The following is a 16,222-nucleotide window of genomic DNA, read 5'->3' as shown; positions in this document are numbered from 1 at the left end:
GATGTTCCAATGTACCTGCTGCCCTTGTCCTCCGAGAGGGCAGAGGTTGCGAGTTTGGAAGGTGTTGCACATTGCTGAGTTGCTGCTTTGTATTTTCTCTTGGTGCTTTTCTCCTTGTCCGCTCCCCGGTGCTTTTGTTAATGACCTTCAACCTGTGTCCTCTGGAATCGAACCTTCTGCCAATGGGAACAGCTTTTCATTTACTCTATCAAAATCCTTCATGATTAAATCGCCATTCAATTCCCTCTGCTCTAAGAAGGTTCTTCATTGTTTATGTAAAATTGGAACAGGATGTTACAAACAACTGTCCAGCCTGATGTAATGTGTGATTGAAAATGCATGACTGTTATAAATCAAGTTTGTTTATTCCACTGAGATCAAAGCGGTATTAATCTTCAAGTGCAGCAAAACTCCAAGAAGTAAATTATTTACAGAGAATATTCACAGCCAATCACCCAGATCTCTCTCCCATTCAGGCTCCAGCTCTTCAATGCAGCACTCACCAGGCTTGTTCTGTTGCACAGCTCCTGGCTACAGCCGTCTTTCCTCATTCTCTCCCATTGGGCTTCCCAGACTCCAGTGTGCTACCAGTTTGACTAGATATCCAAATCCCTCCCTAGCAGCAGCACAATGGCACAATAGTTAGCAGTGCTGCCTCACAGTGCCAGGGACCCAGGTTTGATTCCCGGCTTGTGTCACTGTCTGTGCGGAGTCTGCATGTTCTCCCCGTGTCTGTGTGGGTTTCCTCCAGTGCTCTGGTTTCCTCCCACAGACTGAAAGACGTGCTGGTTAGCACGAGCGTGGCGACTAGGGGATTCTCACAGTAACTTCATTGCAGTGTTAATGTAAATAAAAGAACAAAAACTGCCCGGGAAACAGGCCCTTCAGCCCAACGAGCCCACGCCACCATCTTAACACCACCAGTCCCCCCCTCCACCCATGACCCTTGTCTAATATTTTATGGCCATCCACATTGAGGGAAACTGATTTAGGGACAATTTATTACTGCCAATCAGCCTAACAGCACATCTTTGGGGTGTGGGAGGAAACCGGAGCACCTGGAGAAAACCCACGCAAGCACGGGGAGAATGCGCAAACTCCCACAGACACCGGCCCAAATCCATGTGTCTGCACAGCAATCAGCGATAGTCACTGAGCTGTCGTCTTGCCCAGTATCTGGTCCAGTTCAGGCACACACTAACGACATGAAGCACTAGGCCAATCTCGAACAACCAAGAGCAGCCCCAGTACGACCCATCGCGTGTATGCCCCTCGTTGGACACAAGGCGGACCGACTTAAAACCTGTGAATGAAAAGAGAAAAAAAAAACATTATTGTTGTACCATATCCATTTGCCTTACCAGGGACGCCCCAATGCTAATGACCCTTATTTAAAAGGATCTCCTATATCCACCCATCTCCAACCCAGTCATGTGCCTGTCTAAGTTACTCTTAAATGACTCTAGCATGCTTGTCTCCACCACCTTACTTGGCAGAGCGTTCTATACCTCCACTACCCTCTGTGTGAGAAACCTCCCTCTAATATCTGTGTTATACCTCTCCCCCCTCACCTTAAGCCCATGGCCCCTCGTACTATGTGTCTCTATCATAGCCTTCCATTGTTTGCTGGAGCAGATGAGTGAAGGAGCAGAGAGACAGCTAAGATTTTACCTGTTAAAAACCAGTTTAAAATAAGTTTAAAGCACTTTGTTCTTTGTAGAACTGTTTAAAGCATTTATTTATTGTATTTACTGCTTTAAGAATTCTGAGGGAGTGGTTAGCAGGCAGTTGTGGTTCATCAGATTTAAATCAGCGCCAGGTTTAAAAGGAGGCCTGGTGTAGACAGCGGGCAGCGTCTGAGCGGGCAGCGAAGTGAGAGGGAAGCAGAGTGAGCTACTAGGGCTTAATATCAAAAAGGGCTTGAGGGAAAAAAGGCCAGGTGAGTTCGTTTGAAAAACAAAAAAAACAAAAAAAAACAAACAAAAAAAAAATTTTTTCAAAACTACTACAGTAAATAATGGAAGGGCATGTGATGTGTGGTTTCTGTATGATGTGGGAACTGGTGGACCCTAGGGTTCATCCCAGTGACCATGTCTGCAGTAAGTGCAGGTTGCTGGAGGAGCTCCAGCTCAGGGTAAATGAGCTGGCCTCTGAGCTACAGACACTGAGGCTCATCAAGGGGAGAGAGGGTGCCATTGTCAATGGGGTGCAAGTGACATCCACCCCCCCTAGACTGGCTAACTCTAAGGGTCAGGGACAAGAGGGGGCTACTGGGAAGAGGAAGGGGGGTGAGGAGCGGAGGCCTCAGCCTCTTAATCTGCATAACAGGTTTGAGGTTCTTGCTTCCAAGTTGGACGAGAACGAGGCAGGTGAGGTTGGTGAGCAAGCTGCACACGGTACAATGCTGCAGCAGGACATAGGCAAAGAGAAAAGGAAAAGGAACGTAGTAGTTATTGGGGATAGTGGGGTGAAGGGTATTGACACTGTCCTTTGTCACAATGACAAAGTGCACAGAAGGGTGTGTTGTCTGCCTGGTGCTCGGGTACGGGATGTCGCAGCTGGGCTGCAGAGGAACCTGGAGTGGGAGGGTGAGAATCCGGTCGTTGTGGTACATGTGGGTGCCGGCGACGTAAGCAAAATGCAGACTGAGGATCTGGGGAGGGAGTATGAAAAGCTTGGAATGGAATTAAGAAGTAGAACCGACAAGGTGGTTATCTCTGGGCTACTGCCTGAACCGTGTGCAGACGGGCGTAGGGTTGACAGGATTAAGGAAGTGAATGGGTGGCTCAGGGATTGGTGTGGGAGGAATGGGTTTGAATTTATGGGGCATTGGCACCAGTATTGGGGTAGGTGGGACCTGTTCGGGAGGGATGGGGTTGGTCTGAACCGTGCTGGGACCAGAGTGTTGGCGAATCGAGTAAAGAGGACTGTAGACAGGGCTTTAAACTAATTAGTGGGGGGGAGGGTGTGAGGGTAGGTGACCTTACGAGGTCTAAAGTTAAGGAGAGTGTACATGTAAGGGAAGAGGCCGAGGATGTCCCAATAATAGAGGGAGTAGGGGGCGTGAGTATAGTTGGTGGCGTTGCGGCAAATAGGGTCCAGGTGAAGGCTGGGATGAAAGCACTTTATCTGAATGCACGAAGCATTCGGAATAAAGTGGATGAGCTGATGGCGCAGATCGACACAAATGGATACGATCTGGTGGCCATTACAGAGACGTGGCTGCAGGGTGACAGGGACTGGGAGCTGAATGTACAGGGCTATCAAGTGTTTAGGAAGGATAGACAGGAGGGAAAAGGGGGGGGCGTAGCTATGCTGATTAAGGATAGCATCACGGTGATAGCAAGGGATGATATTGGAGCCAAGGAGCAGAGGGTGGAATCGTTGTGGGTGGAGATTAGGAACAGCAAAGGGAGGAAGACGCTGGTGGGTGTCGTCTATAGGCCCCCGAATAATGATCTGGAGATGGGGAGGGCTGTTAACGCGCAAATAAGTGCGGCGTGCAAGAATGGGACGGCGGTAGTTATGGGGGATTTCAATCTGCATATTGATTGGTCGACCCATGTTGGACGTGGGGGGCTCGAGGAAGAGTTCTTGGAATGCTGCCGGGATAGTTTCCTCAAACAGTGTGTGTTAGAGCCGACGAGGGAGCGAGCCATCTTGGATCTGGTGCTATGTAATGAGGCGGGTAGAATTAGGGACCTTATGGTGAAGGATCCTCTTGGGGAGAGTGATCATTGTATGGTGGAGTTTCTGGTGCAGATGGAGGAGGAGAAAGTGGGTTCCCGGACACGCGTCCTTTGTTTGAATAGAGGGAAATACGGTAGGATGAGAGAAGAATTGGCGAATGTGGACTGGGAGAGCGCGTTGGAGGGAGGGTCTGTTAAGGAGCAGTGGAGGATCTTTAAGGAGATCTTTCTTGGTGCTCAACGGAAATTTATTCCGATGGTCAAAAAGGATAGTAGGAAGAGAGGTAATAAGCCGTGGATAACAAAGGAGGTGAAGGAAAGTGTTAAACTAAAAGCGGAGGAATTTAGAGTAGCTAAGAGTAGTGGGCGAGAAGAGGATTGGGAGAGGTTTAAATGTCAACAAAGATTGACAAAGAAGTTGATAAGGAAGGGTAGGAGAAACTATGAAGCTGGGCTAGCGCTTAATATAAAAAAGGATAGCAAGAGTTTTTATAAATATATAAAAAGGAAGAGGCTGGCTAGGGTGAATGTTGGTCCTTTAGAGGATGAGAAAGGGGACCTAGTGGTAGGGGATGGGGATATGGCTAAGATATTGAATAATTTTTTTGTTTCTGTCTTCACGGAGGAGGACGTGAATAATTTGCCGGGTGTTAGCGATAGAAAGGTGGTAGGACTGGAGGGTCTTAATGACATTACTGTTACTAGAAAGGCGGTGCTCGACAGACTGGAGGGGCTGATTGTGGACAAGTCCCCAGGACCGGATGGAATGCATCCGAGGGTTCTGAAAGAAATGGCGGAGGTGATAGTGGATGCCTTGGTGGTTATTTTCCAAACGTCGCTGGATTCCGGGGAAGTGCCGGATGATTGGAAAACGGCTAATGTTACGCCGTTGTTTAAGAAGGGTGCCAGGCAAAAGGCGGGGAATTATAGGCCGGTTAGTTTAACATCTGTGGTAGGTAAAATGTTAGAATCTGTCATCAAGGAGGAAATTGCGAGGCATCTTGAAGGGAATTGCTTGATAGAGCAGACGCAGCACGGTTTCATTAAAGGGAAGTCGTGTCTGACAAATTTACTGGAGTTCTATGAGGATGTGTCTAGGGCAGTGGATAGAGGAGAGCCGGTGGATGTGGTCTTTCTAGATTTTCAGAAAGCGTTTGACAAAGTGCCTCACAAGAGGTTATTGCAGAAGGTCGAGGGACATGGAGTTGGGGGTAAGGTGTTAGCGTGGATAGAAGATTGGTTGTCAAATAGGGGACAGAGAGTGGGGGTCAACGGGTGCTATTCGGATTGGCGGATGGTGACTAGTGGAGTGCCCCAGGGGTCGGTGCTGGGGCCTCAGCTTTTTACCATTTATATAGATGATCTGGAGGAGGGAACCGAGTGTAGAGTGTCGAAATTTGCTGATGACACCAAGATTGGGGGAACGGCAAATTGTGCGGAGGGTGTGGAGAGTCTGCAGAAGGATCTAGATAGGCTGGGCGAATGGGCCAGGAAATGGCAAATGGAATTTAATGTTGGCAAGTGTGAGGTGGTCCACTTTGGTAGGAAAAATGGTAGGAAGGACTATTACTTACGAGGCAAAAAACTGCAGCAGGCGATGGTGCAGAGGGACCTCGGGGTCCTTGTGCATGAGTCGCAAAAACCCAGCTTGCAGGTGGTCAGGAAGGCGAATGGGATGCTGGCCTTCATAGCGAAGGGGATTGAATATAAAAGTAGGGAGGTCTTGCTGCAGCTGTATAGGGCATTGGTGAGGCCGCAACTGGAGTACTGTGTGCATTTTTGGGCGCCGCACCTGCGCAAAGATATTTTGGCCTTGGAGGGAGTGCAGAGGAGGTTTACTAGGCTGATACCGGAGTTGAGGGGGTTGAGCTATGAGGAGAGGCTGAATAAACTGGGCTTGTACTCGTTAGAGTTTAGAAGAATGAGAGGAGATCTCATTGAGACGTATAAGATGATGAATGGGATGGATAGGATAGAGGTGGAAAGACTCTTCCCGCTCAAAAAAGACAATAGGACTAGGGGGCACAGCCTCAAGATAAAAGGGGGGCGGTTTAGAACAGAGTTGAGGAGGAACTTCTTCACTCAAAGGGTGGTGAATCTCTGGAATTCTCTGCCCGTTGAAGTGGTGGAGGCTGCCTCGCTAAATATTTTTAAGACACGGGTTGATGGGTTTTTGATAGGAGAGGGGATTAAGGGTTATGAGGAGAGGGCGGGAAAGTGGAACTGAGCAGCGACAGATCAGCCATGATCTTATTGAATGGCGGGGCAGGCTCGAAGGGCTGGATGGCCTACTCCTGCTCCTATTTCTTATGTTCTTATGAAATAGCTTACCTCTATTTAGTCTATCTATACCCTTCATAATCTTATATATCTCTATTAGATCCCCCCTCAGTCGCCGTTTTTCAAGGGAAAAGAGCCCCAATTTATTCAATCTTTCCTCATACCCCAGTCCTTCCATACCAGGCAACATCCTGGTAAACCTCCTCTGCACTCTCTCCAGAGTCTCCACATCCTTCCGGTAGTAAGGCGACCAGAACTGGACGCAGTACTCTAAAACAGGCCTAACCAACATTATGTACAATTGCAACATTAGACTCCAGCTCTTATATTCTATTCCCCTTCCTATAAAGGCTAACATACCATAGGCTTTCTTTACCACACTCTCCACTTGCACTGCCACCTTCAAAGACTTCTGCACTTGCACCCCCGGGTCTTGCTGCGATTCTATACTCCTTACGGGCTTACCCTTTATCATATAACTCCCCCCTACATTATTCCGGCCAAAATGCATCACCTCACATTTATCCAGATTAAACTCCATTTGCCATGTATCTGCCCAATCTACCAGCCTATCAATATCCCGTTGTATTGCCAGACACTGCTCCTCACTTCCCGCCAATCCAGCCATCTTGGTGTCATCAGCAAATTTGCTGATCACACCACCTACTCCCTCTTCCTAATCATTTATATACACTACACAGAGAAGAGGTCCCAGTACTGAGCCCTGCGGCACACCACTAGTGACAGACCTCCAGCTGGAAAAGGACCCCTCCACTACTACTCTCTGACTCCTCTTTGCAAGCCAGTTCTCTACCCATCTAGATACCTGGCCACGTATCCCATGAGCTTTAATCTTCTCTACCAAACTACCATGAGGGACTTTGTCAAATGCCTTACTGAAATCTGTATAGATGACATCAACGGCTTGTCCTTCGTCGACCGTTTTTGTCACCTCCTCAAAGAATTCTACCAGATTCGTAAGGCAAGACTTCCCCTTTACAAAGCCATGCTGCGTATCCTTAATCAGATTGCAACACTCTAAGTGCTCATACATCCTATCCCTAAGAATCCTCTCCATCAACTTGCCTACCACTGACATTAAACTCACCGGCCTATAGTTACCCGGGCTATCCCTCCTACCCTTTTTAAACAACAGTACCATATTCGCTATCCTCCAGTCCTCTGGGATCTCACCTGTGTCCAAAGAAGAGACAAAGATTTGCGTCAGAGGCCCAGTAATCTCATCTTTCGCCTCCCTAAGCAGCCTAGGATAAATGCCATTGGGTCCCGGAGAGTTATTGGTTTTAATGCTACCTAAAAGCCCTAACATTTCTTCCCTTGTAATTGATAGATCGTTCAATTGGTCTACCGCTCCCTCGATGACCATACCAGGCATCAAGCCCCTCTCCTTTGTGAATACCGACGCAAAGTATTCATTCAGGATCTCCCCCATTCCCTCTGCCTCTAAGCACAATTCCCCTCGTCTGTCCCTGAGAGGACCGATTTTACCCCTAGCCACCCTTTTGCTCTTAAGAAGGGGTAAAACGCCTTTGGATTCTCCTTAATCCTACCTGCCAAAGCCATCTCATGCCCCCTCTTTGCTCTCCTAACTCCCCTTTTGAGATCCCTCCTACTATCTCTGTAATCCTCCAACGCTGTCTCCGTTCCCAGCTGCTTAGACCTGACATACGCCTCTCGTTTCTTCCTAAGCAGGTCTTGTATATCTCTAGTAATCCGCAGCTCTCTAATCCTACCTTTCCCATCCTTCCTCCTAACCGGCACATGCCTTTCCTGCACCCATTGCAGTTTTCCCTTGAAAAACTCTCACATGCCTAACGTGGTCTTGCCTTCCAACAGCCTATCCCAGTCTGTATCCCTAAGCTCCTGCTTAATCTGGCTGTATCTAGCCTTCCCCCAATTTAGCATCCTCCCCTTAGGACAGCTCTCATCTTTTTCCATTCGTATCCTAAAGTAGACAGAGTGACTAATTTGTCTTGTGACTAATAAATTAACTAACTCCTTAGAAACCCTAACGGGCTTCAAGCTGCCCTAGGCTCCTGCCACATGATCATTGACAAGCCCCATTGCTATTTTCTCCTTCCCCACACAGAATCTGCCTCTGTCCAATACTACACTGTGCAGGGAGGAGCCCAGAGGGGTGACCAGTTCCCTTCATTGGTGCTGTCCCTCAATATGGCATCCTGCAGCCAAAGGCCCTGCCACATGTAGAACAAAATGGCCAGATGGAAATGGCTTAAATAAATATATTGTTGTCTCACTTCTCACACCTAGCGTTGCACAAGGCAGATTTTTATTTATTCCCATAGCGGGTTTTTCCCTGGAACAGGTCACTAGTCTGTCCTCAGATGCTTATAGCTTAAGGGGCTATAAACAACTCCACATCAAGCATGGTCGACCAGGCACCTCTCCCATGCTTGCTGCCTGCCACTGGTGTGTGTTGGAAAGCTGTTTTTGTGGGTTGACATCTTCCTTGACCATCATGTCCTGGGGTAGGACTCGAACCCAGAGCTTCTGGCTCAGAGCAGGGACACAACTCACTGAGCCACAAGACCTCCTTAGTGCATATATTAGAAATGTAGTTATGTATCAGGAGTTCCTAACTTAGAAGCTTGACTTGCATGTGAACGGGAAGGCCATTCAGCCCCTCAAGCTTGATCCATCATTCAGTTGGATCAAGACTGATCTGTTTCCTGACTCCATCTACTTGCATTGACTCCCATGTCCCATAAAACCTTCAGGTAACTAAAATCTATCCATTTCAGATTGAAATTGATCAGTTGAGCTAGTCTTTACTGCTTTTTGTAGGAGAGAGGCCAATATTTCTACTATCCTGTGTTTGAAATGTTTCCTAACTTCTCTTCTGAATGGACCAGCTCTGTCCTCTTGCCCTGGAGTCTCCCTGCCAGCAGAAAACATTTCTCTATCTAGCCGATCGATTCCTAAAAAAAATCTTGCAATAAATCATTGCTTTTTAACCTTCTATAAAAATCAGGAATACAGTCACACTTAAATTGATTGTTGCTGACAAACCAACCCAATGAACCTTGATAACGTTTGGGTTAGTGTTAAAGAGATTGCAGTCCAAGTGTTAACAAAACTGCTGAAACTTAGTTGAAAGAGTTCTGAATTTGGGATCTCTCTTGAAAGGAGAGCATCTTGTGTACAATGCCCAGAAGTTGTTCAAGCTGTTGAACTTTTGTAGGTTTACCAGGTGACAAAGGAGAACGTGGAGTGCCAGGTCTCGGCAAACAGGGACTGAGAGGACCACCAGGAATAGCAGGTAAAGTGCTGCTTTCGTGCTGCCCGATTAATTACATTCGGAGTTTTATGCTTTGCTACTATATCACGTGTTTCATGAGCAATTCTTACCTCTTGCTTCTCAGTCAGAAGGTTCTGGAATCGTAGAATCCCTACATTCATTCATTTTGTTCACTCACCCAGTCATTTACCTGTTTCAGGTCCCCCAGGTGAGGGTCGAACAGGTAGCCAAGGACCACCGGGACTCCCAGGACGACAAGGTAGTGTAGGACGTACAGGGGCTATTGGTCCGAGAGGGCCACCTGGCTCCCCCGGATACTGTGACCCATCTTCCTGCGCTGGCTACAATATTGGAGGTATGATATTTGACTAAATGAACCTGGTCAACCTATTGCCCACGTGGTTTCTGTGACACTTTGTTTTGTTAAAGTCACAAACGATTAGGGTTGCTGTTCTGTATTCCCGTGCCTGCACTCTTTGTTGATGTCAGTGTGTTTTTGGCCTCACCTTCAGATATAATCTGTTGTCTTCTGACCTGAGGAGCCACAGATTTGTCTGAAGTATTGCAACACAGTTGCAGCAGTTTGTTCCTGTGTGTCTATTACTGTTGTAGATGGGTCATAGTTTACTCCCTTTAAGTAGAACATGGGTAGAATTACTCGTAAAGCTTCAGAGCTTTGCAACATCCTTAGATTTTACATAGAAACATAGAAGGTAGGAGCGGGAGGAGGCCATTTGGCCCTTCAAGCCTGCTCCCCCATTCATTATGATCATGGCTGATTGTCCAACTCAAGAACTTAATCCTGCTTTTTCCCCATAGCCTTTGATCCCATTCACCCCAAGTTCTATATCCAGCTGCCTCTTGAATACACTCAAAGTTTTGGCACCAAATACTTCCTGTGGTAATGAATTCCACAGGCTTACCACTCTTTGGGTGAAGAACTGTCTCCTCACCTCCATCCTAAATGGTCTACCCTGAATCCTCACACTGCCCTTATCCTGATTTGGTACAATGCCCACAAACAAAATTGGGGTATTTATTTAAATCTTACCAGCAAGGAGAAAGAGCAAAGAACTTTTATGGTTCTACTGGTTTCTGTGACACTGTTTTGTTAAATTCACAAACGGTCAGGGTTGCTGTTTTGTATTCCCGTGCCTGCACTCTTTGTTGGTGTCAGTGTGTTTTTGGCCTCCCCTTCAGATACAATCTGTTGTCTTCTGACCTGAGGAGCCACAGATTTGTCTGAAGTATTGCAACACAGTCTTTGGGTGAAGAAATGAATCCTCACCTCCATCCTAAATGGTCTACCCTGAATCCTCAGACTGCCCTTATCCTAATTTGGTGCAACATGCTAGGAGTAGCTGCAAAAAATATCTTAAATACATTCATGAGGGAGCTGAGAGTACAGGAGGGAGAAAGGAAGTGGACTTGTTAATAAAGTGAGATGAAGATAGAAGAATCCAAAGAATCCCTCCATTACAGAAGGGGGCCACTCGGCCCACTGAGCCTGCACTGACAACAATCTCGCCAAGGCCTTATCCCGTAACCCCACATATTTACCTTGATAATCCCCCTGACACTAAGGGGCAATTTAGCATTGCCAATTCACCTAACCTGCACATCTTTGGAGTGTGGGAGGAAACAGGAGCATCTGGAGGAAAGTTACATAAACATGGGGAGAACATGCAGGCAGTGACCCAAGCCGTGAATCAAACCTGGGTCCCTGGCGCTGTGAGACAGCAGTGCTAGCCACTGTGCCGCCATGCTGCCCCTCTACTCATCTGCAGCATAAACACTGATTAGACCAGTAAGGCTGAATGACCTGCCTTTGTGTACACTTGTATGAACTTTATGTAATTCTGTGTAACAATATTACTGTAATATATCAAATTGAGAAAAAAGATAGGAGTTTATCACAATATTGAGGCAATAGGAGCTGGAAAGATGTGTTGGCATCTCTTAGTCCACTTTTTAAATGTATATATTAATGTTAAAGATCACAATTTTGGCTTCTGCTTGTTTGTAATTCTATTTTTATTGACTGTTGTGTGTGTTTCTCTTTGTCCTCGTCATTCCTTCCACCTCAACCCCACCGGTTCTGGCAACCCTTTGAAGGTCCTGTTGTTTACAATGATTATCCGTTCTGAACTAGGCCCTGGCTTATTTCTCTAAGGCTTTGCATCACCTCGGACAGGTGCAGGGCTCTGGTCAGCTGCTGTGTTCCACCTTGCCTCATCCAGGCTAAACACCACAAAGCATCAACCACCATCAAACCACTACTACCAGCTTTTCCCCTTCGCAAGCTGCAGCGCATCCAGATGCAAATGTTTTTGTAACAAAGCAAACCATTCATCCCTGTAGACCTGTTTAACAATTATGTATGAACTAATCGACTTAACAATGATCTATTTAGGAAACCAGATTTCTTTCAATCATTGTATATTTCCTTTTATTCATTCATCTGTTCTAATGATGAAAAAAAAATTAAAATGCAGCTTTGTTTATTTAAGAAGCACCAAAGTTTTCTGCCATTAATTGCTCACTAATCAATTTCCCTGGGAAGAAGTATCCTGAGAGTTTCTGGACTACATTGAATTGTCATACCGTTTGTAAATTCTTTGGAGGCGGTTAGAGATGAAATTTGTATTCTAAGGAAAAGTTGCACTTCCTTCCCAAACATGTTTCGTGGAAAATTCTGTGACCAACCAAAAGTCCAGTGACGGGAAATTTGTGACAATCCTGTTACGTGTAAACCTAGCAATTTCCACCTCTAACAATAAAGAGCCATTTGTGTTTTTAGAAACAAAAATAGAAAAAAAAACAGAAAAATTGATCCACATCTTATCATTTTGTTCCCAATGGATTCTGTGTGTGTGTGTGTGTGTGTGTGTGTGTGTGTGTGTCCATCTCTGCTGGTCTTGTCACATTGTGCTGATGTTCATTACTGGTGTGTGTCTTTCATTTACTTGTTAAATTGTACATCAAGTACCAAAAACAGCTTTTTGAATTTACAAATAATGTTCTAATATCCTAATCATATGCAATCTTCTGCTTCTCCTCCTGTGCTAACTATGGACACTGTTGGTGGTGGTGGTGGGTTAAGGTGGATACAGTGATCCAACTGATCAAGACATTCCTGTAGTACAATTGCCTTCAAACTCCTACCAAACCTATGGCCCTTACGATGAGCAAGATCCGTACATATATCATGGATCCTACCCCTACCCAGACCCGTACTCCCAGCCCTCCTATCCCGAGCATCATCCTGCCCAACCGGACGATCATTATGAAGAGCAGGAGTCGGAAGAGTTGGAGGCTGTCGAGGTCCGGTCGCCTGGGATCAGACGGTTCGCGAGGAACATGCCCAAAGGGAGCAGTGCCTCTCCAAAGACAAGGGAGGAGAACCATTAAAAATGACTTGTAAATGTAGTGTGAAAACTCATGTACATTACCCCTATCAAATGGCCAATGGAAATGGTGGGTCCAGTTTTGTAGATTATAAACTGGGACCTCTGCAGAGATGATTTTTTTAATAATGGAACAATGACTCTGATAGCAAAGTCAAGCATGAATGTTGAGTATGAAATTTATGATGTAGACTCACTGCAGCAATTAATTGACAATTATTCCTTTTTAATTCCCAAAAATATGTCAAAATTTTTCAGTAGTTAAAAATGTTGACAGATCCTTTCAAGTGACTAATCTTATTGAAGATTAATAGGATGCTACTACACCAGTTCTGTGTCTATACTGAGCATAAACTGCTGTGTTTTCCTTTCTGTAACAATTCTGGTTGTATTAAATTAATACAAGTCAGGAAGATGCTGGCATTGATGTCCCACAGAAGCAATCAAATTGGCCAAAGAAAATGTCACAAAGTCATTGAATTGTTATGCACTTAAAGTCATGGCAATGGGTTTCCGTCTCTGTAAGGCCACTTAGCAAACAAAAACTTCCAAAGCTATGCAGGAGGTGTACATTTATGAATGGGACTTTTCACTTGTTCCCACGTGAAGCCGTTTAAAATGAAGACGTGTTTTTCATGTCGTTCCATCCAATTAGCTGTTACTGGAATCTAGCCGGTAATTTACGTGGATGAGATGATTGTTGTTTAAATGAGTAAGTCAATAAAAGCAAAGAAGTACCAATTTTAAAGTGTGCCTGTCCACATTACTGCAGTTCATTTGTACAAAGTACTCAAATATCCCTTTTAACTTCCAGCTTTTTGGCTATTAGTTGACAATATCATAAGACCTGGGAGCAGAATTAGGCCACTTGACCCATCGAATCTTTTCCACCATTTAATCATGTCTAATATTTTTCTCATCACCTTTCTCCTGGTTTTCTCCATAACCCATGATCCCCTTATTAATCAAGAACCTACCTATCTCTGTCTTGAAGACACGTAATGAGCTGGCCTCCACAGCCTACTGCAAAGAGTTCCATAGATTCACCGCTCTCTAGCTGAAGAAATTCTTCCTTATCTTTGTTTTAAAGGATCATCCCTTTCGTCTGAGGTTGTGTTCTCTGATTCTAGTTTTTCCTACTAGTGGAAATATCCTCTCCACGTCTACTCTATCCAGGTCTCGCAGTATTCTGTAAGTTTCAATAAGATTCCCCCCTCATCTTTCTAAACTTTGAGTGTAAACCCAGAGTCCTATATAGATACACTTATTTATATATAGATATATATCAATCTGAGGTACGTAACACAGTGAGACTAGAGCAGGCACTATGGTCTTTGAGTTGCTAACTCTTGTTGGATCTACCCCAGGAGCCTACATCACATTATGTCCTGCCTCCTACCATTTTCCCTCCTCCAATATTTTTAATAACTTTATAATAAATAAAATTGTTCATTGGAAAAAAGAATGCCTTCTTTTTGAGGACCCTATGAGATTTCTCCTGGATTTCAGCAATGTTCAGGTTAAATCTGCCCCAGAGCAATCCTGGGGTTTTGGTAACTTTGATGTTCTAACATTCAGAATTCTTAACCAAAGTAATTTGTGCGATCTCACCTTTTGATTTCTTCTATAAAACTGTATTTCGGTCTCCATCTCTGATACTCTTTATCTCCCCTGCGCAGTGTCTACCCTGTGAAGCACCCTGAGAAATAAAAGAGGTACTGCAGGGATGTAATCGGAATAGGTGGGGGCAGCACATATACGTACCTTGCATTCCAGAATTAAGGATCATGATTAATGCATCTTTAAAAGCGTGAGCAATCCTGATTGAGAAACTAGGTCATACAATCGAATAACTCTCTCCTTCCACAGTCACATACCGAAACATAGAAAATAGGAGGTGGAGTGGGGCATTCAGCCCTTTGCATCTGCTCTGTCATTGAATATGATAATGGCTGATCATCCAACTCAATAGCCCAATCCTGCATGACAACCTCAATTATTGGCTCTTCCTACATTTCACACAGTCAGACACTTCCTCCTGAACAAGGACTTGAAACATATCCGCTATTGTTATTAAACCAAAACTTTACTCTTCGAATTCCTTAGCTCCTGGTATTGTCTGAGGAGTCAGTGAGACAGAGGTTGGGGAGGTGATAGCATTGAGCAATATCACAGAATCCCTACAGTGCAGAAGGAGGCCATTTGGCCAATCGCGTCTGCATCATCCACAATCCCACCCAGGCCGTAGTCCTGTAACCCCGCCCTGCTAATCCCCCTGACACTAGGGTTAATTTAATATAACCAATCAACCTAGCCCACACATTTTTGGAGTGTGGGAGGAAAACCGGAGCACATGGAAGAAACCCACACAGGCACAGGGAGAACCTACAGATTCCATAAACACAGTGATCCAAGCTGGGAATCGAACCCAGATCCCTGTGCTGTGAGGCAACAGTGCTAACCACAGTGCCACCGTGCCCTCCCTCCCAACTGAACTAGCTGGTAACTGAAAACATGAGACATACAAAAGGTTCTGAAGACATTCAACAGGATGGACGCTGGGAAGCTATTGCCCTTAAAACTTAGAGGATATAGTTTAAAAACAAGAAGTCTCCGCTTTAAAATGAAAATGAGAAGAAATCTTTTCTCTGAGGAGTTTACACTTTGGAATTCCCTACCTTGAGAGCAATGGAGAATGGCTCATTAAATATATTCAAAATTGAATGAGCGGGATTTTTGATTGACAAGGACATCAAGTGTCATGGAGGAGCGAGTAAGATTGAGGCTACAAGCTAATTAACCTTACTGAATAGCAGAGCAGGTTTGATGGGCTGAATGGCCTATTCCTGCTCCTATTTCTTATTATCAACATCTACCTGAGATTGCAGGTACCATGTTGGTTTAATACCTCATCCAAATGATTTTGTCTCCAATGCTGCTTTTTAGTAACAGTGAGCTAGGAATAAATGTTGGCCCAAGATAAGCATTAACCCACAAACCATCAATTGGCCTGGGAAACCCTGCATAAACATTTTAAATGCATAAGTCACAAGTTTTTCTGTGTTTTTTAACCGATTATGGTTCCTATCCCTTGGTGGAGTGTGGATGGATAGGTTTCAGTGGCGACATGTCTTGGTGAAATTTATTCACTGAAATTAAAAACCACTAGAGTTAGATTTCAAACAAAGTAACTTGCTGTGAACTTCAGCTCCAGAATGGACATGTCCTGGCCAGCAAAAACATTCTGAGTGGCATTCTTAAATGATCCACACATCTGGTAGCGTTCACTCCCAACAGCCATCATAAAGGTATTAGATAAATCTACATTCTGCAAAGTGTTTTCAGGAATCTTGCAGTTAGAGTATTGATTGAAGGCTTGTCTATAACTGACAGCCTTATAACGCCCAAATCTTTCAAATAAAATTGGAAAGACTGCTTATGCTTTTCGTTCGTGCATCTGTCTTCATAAGCACCTTGATGACAGATTAGAGAGCATTCAAACAATGCACTGCCAGTCTGGTATTTGGTGAGGCAAACTGGCTTCCAACCATCTCTCTGTCACTTGC

At 45.0% G+C, this 16,222-nt stretch overlaps 1 protein-coding gene across 6 annotated transcripts in view; it reads left to right on the top strand.

Moving 5' to 3' along the window:
• The window catches only part of col14a1a (collagen, type XIV, alpha 1a), a 209,903-nt gene extending 196,505 nt beyond the window's left edge, over positions 1-13,398 (top strand). For 5 of the 6 annotated variants that reach the window (XM_080193948.1, XM_080193945.1, XM_080193944.1 and 2 more), the window contains 3 exons: positions 9,193-9,270; positions 9,449-9,604; positions 12,353-13,398. In XM_080193948.1, the coding sequence (XP_080050074.1) occupies positions 9,193-9,270; positions 9,449-9,604; positions 12,353-12,660 (542 nt within the window). In that variant the 3' untranslated portion in view covers positions 12,661-13,398. Of the gene's footprint in view, positions 1-9,192; positions 9,271-9,448; positions 9,605-11,364; positions 12,129-12,352 lie in introns of those variants that run through there. The other variant, XM_080193947.1, reaches the window with a different exon arrangement.
• The last annotated feature ends 2,824 nt before the right edge of the window (positions 13,399-16,222 follow it).

The sequence above is a fragment of the Carcharhinus amblyrhynchos genome, chromosome 8 (assembly GCF_965287045.1).
Source record: "Carcharhinus amblyrhynchos chromosome 8, sCarAmb.v2.hapA, whole genome shotgun sequence".
NCBI classification, from domain to species: domain Eukaryota; kingdom Metazoa; phylum Chordata; class Chondrichthyes; order Carcharhiniformes; family Carcharhinidae; genus Carcharhinus; species Carcharhinus amblyrhynchos.
Note: the sequence above shows the minus strand (reverse complement) of the source record. Positions and strands in the feature narration are given on the sequence as shown.